This window comes from Lissotriton helveticus, chromosome 11 (genome assembly GCF_964261635.1).
Source record: "Lissotriton helveticus chromosome 11, aLisHel1.1, whole genome shotgun sequence".
In the NCBI taxonomy this organism is placed as follows: domain Eukaryota; kingdom Metazoa; phylum Chordata; class Amphibia; order Caudata; family Salamandridae; genus Lissotriton; species Lissotriton helveticus.
In genome coordinates, this window is record NC_136072.1 from 1,090,810,543 (window position 1) to 1,090,821,271 (window position 10,729).

Sequence of the window (10,729 nt, forward strand, 5' to 3'; positions counted from 1 at the left end):
CATGGGCGTAGCAATGCGCCCGCCTTTTGGCCAATTGCGTGCTGTCTTTGAAAAGAAAAAGAAAAAGCACAAGCATGTGCGAGGGCAGATTTCAAAAGCCCCTACATAAAGTCTCTCGCTGAACGTGCAGTGCTGCGCACTGCAACGCTAGGCGCAAGACCTAAAAATGTGAAGTGGACTCGACCCCATCCCACCACTGTTACTCCAAGGCGAGGGTGTGCATGATTGTGTGTATGTGTGGGTTGTGTGGTGTCGCATTTCTTCGAGGTTGCTGGTCAGTGTACTCATTTTTCAGTTTTTCTCCTGACCTAATTTGAGTTTTCGAGGCCATCTTCAACCTGCAGCGGATTGAGCCCATAAGAGAGACATGCAACAGATATTCAGTGCACCTCTGACACGCCTTTGGGCCCCAAGGGCCTCCAGTCAGGTATCTTCTGAGGCCCCCCTACTTCCCCTATCCCCCCCGTGTAGTGTGTCCCCTGAGGACCGTTTCACCGGGCCCGTTCCAAATGTGGTACAGACCTCCAAATTGGCCTCACTATCCACTCCAGTTTGTGACACCAGTGGCGCCTGGAGATGACCTGGTGTCTATATCAGATCCCAAACCAATGTTGGTCTGAGCTCGGCCAATATCAGGCTATGAAATAACACAGGCACACACGATTGTCTTGTAGCTCAACTCCAATCCTGTTCTTCTTCCTCATCACAACTCTCAATTTAGGCACCATTACCTTTTTGGTTCTTACTCTGATCCTGCATCAGAGAAGGGTGCACTTAAGGATGTTGGTTAGGTGGATGACTTGCTTCCTGCTCATTGCACTGAGGATGCCTTCTGCGCAGATTTATAAAACACCAGTGAGCTTCAAGCCTTCCCTGAGACAGAGCTTGGTTCACCACATCGGTCACCAGTGATGGATCATGCCTCATTTGCAGTGGTGCTTTGGAGGGCGTCCGAGGTGCTAGAGCTACAGGTGCCCACCACTGAGACTAAAACATGTTTTGACTGAAATCCTATAGCCTAAGCCAGCAACATCTGGGCCCTTGCTTCTTCTAAGAGATGCTGTTATGGATACTCTGATGGCGATCTGTCTGAAACCATGTCCTTGCCTATCTGTTAACTAGCGCCTGCTGGCCTTGATTTGCCTGCCAAACATCCCACTCCAGAGAGTCTTATTGTATAGACCTTGACAAGTAAAGTGAATTCCAGTTCATTCTCTGTTACTCCTGGATAGGAAATCTAATTTGATTGATGCCTCTTTCCATCTGTTTTCTTCAGCTCGTTTGGCGTTGCTGTCTCTCCTTGCACTCTGCCTTTGGGTCATGTCCAGAGAGATTTGGAAGACCTGAGGGCCTTATTAGCCCATATGATACATGGTGGACAAGATGCTTTCAATTATGTTATGTTGGCAAGTTTAGATACTACATACTGCCTTGGCAAAGCAGTTGGTTCCACTGGTAAGCTTCTTATGAACGCTTTGATGGGTCCTGCCTCTTTAAGGCAGACTTCTCTTTGGAACGTTTTAATGGTAGTAGAGCTACAGCATGTTTCTTGGGGCTAGTGGCCCCTACTGAACAATTTCCACTCCACATATGGAAATGTAGGGACTACTTGAGAAGGTTAGCGATGCATCACGTCCAACAGGTGGGTCTTGCCAGATTATTCAGGCTGACTTTGCCCTACCTTTTCTTTCCTTCCCCCCCCAATATCCCTCCCATTCCAGACTGGATTTCAGAGGAGCGCTTGCCCATTCTCTTGCAGGAGGTGAGCCTGCTGCTTTCCAGCGATGCCATAAGAGATTGTACAGGACTTGGAGAGAGCCGGGGTTGTTACTCCTGCTATTTCTCTGTTGTGAAAAAGAGGGGACCTCTGGCTTATCTTGCACCTCCACCCTCTCAATGCCTTCCTACAGAAGGACAGATTGAAGATGCTCATGTTGGCCCAGATCCTCTCTGATTTCGACTCTGTCAATGGAAGGAGGTCCTTGGACTTGCAGGACTCGTATTTTCATTCACCTGTCCTGCAGTCCCACAGACGTTACCTGCTGTTCATGGTGGACAAGGGGTATTTTCAGTTTATCGTGTTCCCCTTCGGCCTCACCGGTGCCTCTCAAGTGTTCACAAAAGTGATGACGGTGGTAGCCATCCATCGTTGGAGGCAGGGATTTACTGTATTTCCGTACCTGAACTGGCTACTGAATGCAAGCTTGCCGCAGTTAGTCGTGAACAACAGCACACCTCCTGACATCACTGGGGTTCACCATCAACAAGCCAAAGTCCTACATGATTCTCTCTCAGAAGCTGCCATTAACTGTGGGTGATTCTGGATACAATGGAGTTCAATTCTTTCCCTCCACAGCTACAGCTACATGTCAAGGACATTCAGGCTTTGGGCTTGCTTCTCGATCCAGGTGAGGCTGATTCTGAGGTAAGAAAATCCATTATTAGTTGAGGGTGGTAAAAACCTACCTGAAATAATGATCGCCATCCTTACCATGGTGCACCTCTAAAGTCACTAATTAATCCTGAGCTCAAACCACTGATAGGTATGGCGCAGAGCAGAAAGCCTCAATATTCGAGGCAATCTATAAAGTATTTATGTAGTACTAAAACAGTAACATAGTCGAAATGCAAAACAATAAAAATCCCAAAACTAATTCAAAAAATAGACTAAAATGTAATTAACAAAATGACAAAAAACAAATAAGGGTAGCCAGAGATACACATTTTTAAAGTTGTAAGTAGAAATAGCAGCAAGATGCCGAAAGTGCCTATGATAGTTGATAGTTGCAGTAGAACAGGACCTAGGCATAATTTGACGCCAAGCACGTATCAGATAAACTAACCAGATTTGTCCTGGTCAAACCATTTTACCTTCTGACTATAGTCCTTTAAGTCCCAAACCACCCAAGGAGTACACTTCTAAAGTCCCCCAGGACCTCAGGGGAATCATTTTGAGATTCACAGGGTGGCAGTAGACTCCTGACCAGATCCCGTTGCCACTAATCAGCTGGGTAGCTCAAGAAAAGGCTTATTGTTGCTTGTTGTATCCCAGTAGCTTGAAAAGGAGGTCAACCTTATTACCCTTTGAATCCACTTCTTCGTCCTGGGTACAAGAGGGAGGGCAGGTCCAGTCTTCTAGTCTCTTCGCAGGTTTAGTACTCTTCTGATCTTCTATACGTCCAGTAGTGCTCTAAAGTGGGTGCCTGGAGATGCCACATTTATGTCAGATTCCTGGGGCTAAGGCTACCTACTTTCGGCATTTTCAAGATAGCTGAAGTCTTTTGCCACGCTAAACTTTGGCTCTGAGGACTGGGGTTGTGCATGGGGAGTGTGTGTGGTAAGCTCACTGTCCTTCCTCATACAAATCCAAAACTCCAGTTTAAGGGAGTCCCTGTACCCATAACAACCTCCGAGACAGAAGTTAGGTAGGACAAAGCTAAGCTTTAAGCAACCATATAGTGTATACACACAAATTGTTTTGGCATTCTGTTTCCCTCTTTTGACGTGCACCTGACTGTTCTATGAAAAACCTCAGTAGACCGGTCAAGTAGATCTTGACATCATAGTGTGAAATCCTTCTTGAGTGTCAACAAGCGGCCCCCTGTGATGGTGGTTGGTCTGGCCGGCAGGATAGTAGAACTGTGCAGGCATGGGTGTTAGCTACATTTTCTTGTAACAGGTAGGAATCTTTGAAGTTCATCGAGTCCTTGGGCACACTCATCCTGTCAAGGGCACGACACCTCCCCGCACCCAAGGCCTTTTGTCCTTGTCCTAGCAGCAAATTCACACCTCATTGAAGTTCATTGAATTGTTAATTCCTGGCTGTCAGAAGGGATGGAGCAAAATTCTGATTTGATTTCCTGGAACTTCCAGCAGAGCAAAGGTGATTTATTAAAAGTACATTTTCCAAACTATTTATTACAAAAGGGAGGTATTCATATTCAAAATGGGCATTTGGGCCTGTCAAATGTTTTTTGTTTTTTTTAACCGATCAAATTAAAGAGCAAATATTGGTCACTGGTGCATCGCTGGTGCAAAATAAAGCAAAGCGGTCCAGAAACGGATGTTAATATTATACATTGTCCACTGCAATAAACTATTTTATGCCATAGCCAAAATAAAATCCACCTGAGGGCCTTGGGAATTCACCACGCCTAAGGCTGCCTCTGCTGCCTGGTAAATACTCTTGACTGCAGATTCCTCACTGCCCACCAGCCGGCCCGTTCTGTGCAGTGGACATTAGTGGAATGCTAAGGGTCTACGTTAGTTTTTACCCACTGCTAGTACAAACTCCTTGCGCTGCATCGTAGGGTGTGAAAAAAATACAATACTACTGAAATCATCACACAAGTGTGGTGCCAATATTTGGTTCCAGTTTGCCATGCCTACAGGCAGGGAATGATGTTTAAAGATCTAGTCTGGCACCTGGGGAGATTTACTAGATGAAGAAGCTGTGGTTAGGTAGAGTATCCACCATAAAGAGTATTACCAAAGGGAAGCTACTTATTTAATTTGGAAATGTGTCTAAGTGAAATTTGCAGCTGCAACTTAGCCATCCATATGTACATTCACAAAACAATACCCTATTGGATGTTCTGTTTCATATGTACATTCACAAAACAATACCCTATTGGATGTTCTGTTTCAACTGGAGTAGGGCATGTGGAATTAAACCATTTGTATGCTCTTACTCACCCTACCCACTCTTTTCTACAAGGGTGTGTATTGCTGTATAAGCGACCGCATGTGAATCTAGAATAGCTTCAAGGTATGGAAAAACAATTTGTTATTTGTTACAAAACTTCTGCATCTTTAAATTATACTAGAATTATAGTGGTGCATTATAGAGGTTAGAAAGGGAGCTAGCACTTGCACCATCACATTTGCAGGGGAAAACCACAATCTGAAGATGGTGGTCTTACAGGCAGCATCATTGCCGGTCATATTCACTCTGTCTATAGTCGACACCCAAAAGAAAACGTTAATTTGTTGCATGTAAAGCCCTAGATACTCGGACGTGTGCAACTTGTTTTTGATCGAAGAAGTCTTTTCGAGTTGCATGGTGTGGTGAATCCACCTATTTTAGGTAATACGCATGGGCATCTGCTTCATAGCTAAATTGTTTTTCTCCGTTGTCCGGTTAACATGTATATATACAGCAGCTCCACCACTCAAATTACTTTTATATTATATTTCACTATATAAATTCACCACTAATAGTTTAAGGGTTCAGTAGTAGCGTGCGACTCGCTGAAAAAGTACTCCAACACGCCATCAGGGGTAGCAAGTGCTATATAAATACAAAACCTTTTTCCCCGCTTCTATCACTCCACCATCCTTCTCAATCCAAATAACTGACTAACATATCCACCACTCAAATTATTTTTATATTTCACTATACTAATTCACCACTAATCCTTTATTGGTCCCATAATAGCACGCTACTTGCCGAAAAAGCACTTGGATGTCTCCTATGGGGTAGTAAGCGCTATATAAATGAAATTACAGTACAATACAATAGTCCTAATAAGGCTCCAGGCACCTCCTTTTGAACCCCTTTTACTCTTGTCTTCTTCAGTTTCTTTCATGGAAGGTATCCTTCCTTGTAGCCATTACATGTCTTAGGTGAGGCAATGAGGTACAAGCTCTCATTTTAGAGGAGCCTTTCTTCCAGGTTCATTCAGAGCAGATGGTCCCTAGAACCAACCCCAAACTTCTCCACAAGATAATTTCCAGTTTTTATCTCAAACGATTGAATTGCCAGTTTTTTTTTTCACATCCAGAGTCTGTAGAGGAACACGCCTTCCATACCCTAGATGTCAGAAGGGCATTAATAAACCAAAGCCTTTTCATAAGGCACAACAGCTCTCCAAGCTTGTTGACTTGTCAAGTGTATTCGAACTTGTTATGCTAATTCTAAAAGGTCCTTACCTGCCCCATTCCACTCACAAAAAAGGAGCTTATATGGCTTTCTTAGGGAATATACCACCAGCTGACATTTGTAAAGCAGCTATTTAGTTCACTCCTCACACTTTTTTACTAAACCTTACTATGTGGATGTCCTAGCTAGCTAACAAGCTAGAGTTGGTTAGGCGCTGCAACATCCTTAGGCTAAGCCACTGCTTTTGGGTACCACCGCTTTACAGCCTATGCACAGCTACACATGCCACAAACTTAAAATGTTACTTCCCCTCTAAGCATCTGTTTGTGGCATTTAGCGTTGTAGATTCATTCACATGTGCCCACCCTCCTCCTCCTACTTTACTACCTGGGGCTCATTGCAGATACTCTAACCATAATTCTTTATTTTGCCCAGTCATTATTTTCTGTAAGTATATGCTCCATCTACATTGTCGCCTTCCGGACAGAAAAAAACTGTTTAACTATGGAGCTGATGCCCATGCTCATTACCTACAATATGTGGAGTCACCTCACCTCATGACGCGTAAAGACTTCTTAGAAGACAAACTAGTTGCACACGTTCAAGCCCAACTTTGGATGGTAGGTGTAGGCACAGCACGTGATTCTACAGCCCTACACGCCATGAGCAGATGCTTACAGGGTAAGCAATATTTTCATTGTGCCTGCGAGTCAGAATATATTCAAGCCTTACGTTATTCTTACAGGTAAGTGACTAGTTTCTTATTCCACTTGTGCTCACATACAATAGTTTTTCATTGTCCGGAGTTTTACCGAGTGTGACTGGGTATCAGTACGCTGACATTCGTGGGGGAGAGTCTCTGCTGAGGGTTAAATTGTTCTCTTTCGTTAGGATAACTTCTTGGAACCTTAAGGATTTGGGAGTCCATCTGGATGGCTAGATCAGTCCTAGATTGTCATGAATCTTGTGTTGACTGGTGGCATTGTGCGCCTTGGGTGTGAGAGTATTCTAGAGTTCAGTCTTTGGAATTAGCCTCCTCTCCAGGAGTGCTCTATTACTCGAAATCTTCAACAGGCTCTCAAAGACTTCAAAGGGTATCTTGACGAGGTGTAACACGTAGCTAAAAGTGTGTTTCAGTGCATGCATCTGGGCCCAAAGCATTTGCTTTTCAGCAGTAATGTATACAGTTTTTCATGCTTGAAGACCCACACTCTGCATTTTTGTATGATGTGTGGTCATTTGAGTTTCCCACTGAGGTGGTGTGATCAGAAGAGTTACTCTGGATGGCGCTTTCTGATCTAGCTCTACCCTCCCACACTTTCATTTGCGGTGCATGACTTTCTAAGGTAATCAAGAGCTATTAAATCTAAAACCACAACTTCCACTGACACTGAGCTCAACATGATCATTATTTTTAATGTCACTCTTGCCCCTTTGCCCTAATAATGGCCCTAATAATGTGTAACATCCCTCCAGTGTACTATTTGCATCTTCCTTTCATTTAATTATGCCACTCCTTTTAATTTGTGCTCATTCTAATCAGTTATATTAATGCGTGCCACTTTTCCCTTCAGTTCAGTTTTTGTGTGCTGCTTCATTCATTCATTTCTGTTAATGTGTGTCACTCTTTTTCTTCACAGACCCCCTTCTTCCAAGCTGGAGGATTATTTTGAAGCACTTTCCTTGTATGTGGGAGAGTTGGCAATCCCTCTTCCTGCAGAATTGGAGGAACTGGACCAAAATGTGAACAATAAGTATAGCCTTCACCGCGACAAGCTGGCGAAGACTGCTGAAGCATCACTGGGCCCTGCAGCCAAGCCTGCAGGCATTACAAGTCCTGGAGAGTCCCTGTAAATACTAATGCTCTCCAGCAAACACTCCCCTGGGAGAGACTGAAATGGAAACCCGCTGCTGACACTTCATTGAGCAATAAGAGATGGCATCACCGAGACGACACTACATTGAGCGGGGCTAAAATGGTGCCCCGTGTGTTAAAACACCATTCAAAGACTTAGATGGCACCTTCTGGCTGACACCAGCGGAACTGCTGTCCTCCTGGGCAGTGCTCATTGAAAGAGACTGAGACTAATGGCCTCTCCTGGCCAGTGCTTCATAGATGGAGACAGATAACATACACTGAGAAAGACACCGACAACACCTCCTGGCTAACACTACTAGACTAAAATGGTGCCTGCCCTAGCCCTGCCAAGACTTTGAGAGACTGAAATTTCGGCCTCTGGCCAACATAAGTGGTGTCCCCTGGTCAAAACTCCTTTGAGAGGCACAGGGATGACATCTCCTAGCCAATACTCTGCTGCATGGAGAGGGGTGCAGCAGACCAGGTTCCAGCCCAATGTAACACAACCTCGAGTAGCTGGCAACACTAAAGCACTCCACACCTCTGATTTAATATGAAGACCACATCTTATTCTACGTAGTTAGCTCCGATCCCTTAGTGGGAACTGCTTATCTTTCTCCCTTGCCACTCATTACTAAATTCCTTTCCACGTTTTGTCCTTTCCTTCTAGCTGTCACCACTTCCCCATTTCTAGACTATACTCTTAGGATTGACCACTCTTTGCCTGTTTTTGCCCTTTCTCAGCTAGTCCTTTTTCCAACTTCTCTCTCTGCTCATATTACTTTCCATAATTATGTTTTCATAATATTGTGTTCTATGAGGTGTGGAAGGACTTGTGCAGAAATCCCTAAACTTAAATGTAAGAAAAGCGATCTCTGTGGACGCACATTTGCTACTCTAAGCCCCACTGTCTGTCTGAACAGCCAATGCAAGTCTTCCCTTTCAGCTAGGTGTCTTCCAAAACAGTTAGATATCCTGCTAAGTAGAGTGGTGTCTATCGACTGTGTCTGCCTCTGAAGCAAAATGGAAACCAAAAGCATTTCCCTCAAAGCTTGTGAAATGTGCAGAGGCTAGGGTGGACATTGATGCCTCCAAACTGCAAGAAAATGCTGCTATCTCATTGAGCTGTTTTCGTCCATGGGTCAACTAGGGGTATTTAGCCAAACCCACCATGCATTGCCATGGTCCCTTCTACCCATTCTCAGCATCCACCATGACGCCTAAGGGTCTCTCAAAAGGTGGGTTGGAATGACAAAAATGACTAGAATTTCGTGTGACAAAGCTGCACTTGTTTGCTTTTTAGAGTATTGCGAAAAGTGTGATTTTCTGCTGTTTATATTTGTAAGATCATGAATTTCACAGATTTTTTTAAAGACTTGAGTTCGTGTGACATTTTGTACCTATGATACCTCTAAAAGAATGTGTACTTTTGTGGTGTTGTGGAAGGGAGTGGTAACTCCACCCCTGTAGTTCTTTTGTGACCCCCAGCTGCAGTGGACTTGCCTATTGGGTAAAACTCTTTGCCTAGCTGGCCAGTGCCTTAGTAATGCCAATGGGGCAGAGTCTGTTGTAAGTTGAACAAGCGCTGTCAGCCTTTCTGCAGCACAGATCTGTTTACAAATGTCACAATTTCCCTGCAGGCCAGTCTGCTTTCTGACCTATCAACCATAGATCTGCTTGTTGAACTAAAGTAGATTATTGATCAAGGTAAAAAGGACATTCTCTTTAGCACATTTCCCTTGATCCTCTCCAAGGAAATGAGAATGAGTGCATCTGCGTGCTGAGATCAGTTCACACAGATTTTGGTGGCATAGTTCTTTTTTGTACATCCTTTTGATAACCGATCAATAAACTCTGAAGGTAGATTAAGCCTCTGTCTGACCTTGCTGTGTGCTGAGTTTGTATGGTGCCTTAAACTTGCCTCCCTGTACATGAATGGAAGCTCTGTGGGTAAACAAGCTTATAGTAGGATGCTTGTATGACAGAAGGTTTGCTAACTAAGTACTTGTGTGTGCTGAGCAGATTGTTGCTTGTTAGCACTGATGGAGGATCACATCTGGTTAAACTATACATTGGCATCTGGATTGTGGCAATGCCCGCTTCAGGGCTCCCAAACTCCACACTAGACTACCTTAATGGCTTCCCAAATGCCGCAGTAAGCCTCAACAAGGGCATGAGAAAATATGACTGCATCAACCCCAGCCTTATGAATCTCAACGGGTTGCCTTAGTCGGCTCACATCACCTTCAACCGAATACATCTACGTCGTCATGGCAGCCACCCTCACTTTTCCATCTCTTCCCCGCTCTTCCACATCCCCACCTCTCAGGCTAATAGGACACCATCAGACTGGAGCCTAAGAAGTACAAAATATTTATGCACCTAATACCTGCCACAACATTCCTGTATAGAAATATAAGTTGCCAGCAAGGGATGTATTTGTGATCTGTTGAACAGCGTTTAGTATCTCTACTCAAAAGGATTTTAGATCCAAACTGTGAATATCAGTTACTGTATTCTATTAAATTGTCAAATGATTAGAGACAAAATAGACGCAAGTAGCTACCACACTAGCTAAATGAATAAGGATGAACAACACAGGGAAATTTGGTATCAAAATTGTTATTTGTTTTGTAGTCATAAGGGTACTCAATCAGTTATCAGAATAAAATCAAGTTCAACAATTCCAATGTACAAGGCAACAAATCAATTATCCTGTAGTACACAAGAAGAAAGTCCAAACTGTAACATAAGAGGCAGTGACTACTCATAGATTTAAAGTTAGTCGCAGGACATAAGATGTCTGTAGCGCAGAAATGGACGTGTAGGTCGAAGTTTCGGTCTTTTCGAGATAAATCACAAGACCATCATCAGGACGTATAATTAAACATATACCGATGACCCCTAAAAAATAATATCACATATCAGTCAATGTTTATGTCCCTGTTGTGTTAAACAATTCATAAAGTAAACATTTATTTATTACATTT

At 43.7% G+C, this 10,729-nt stretch overlaps 1 protein-coding gene across 2 annotated transcripts in view; it reads left to right on the forward strand.

The window, feature by feature from the left end:
• The window catches only part of LIMK2 (LIM domain kinase 2), a 313,781-nt gene extending 304,177 nt beyond the window's left edge, over positions 1 to 9,604 (forward strand). For both annotated transcript variants that reach the window (XM_078667709.1, XM_078667710.1), the window contains one exon: positions 7,522 to 9,604. In XM_078667709.1, coding sequence (XP_078523835.1) covers positions 7,522 to 7,735 — 214 coding nt within the window. In that variant the 3' untranslated portion in view covers positions 7,736 to 9,604. The remainder of the gene's footprint in view (positions 1 to 7,521) is intronic.
• The last annotated feature ends 1,125 nt before the right edge of the window (positions 9,605 to 10,729 follow it).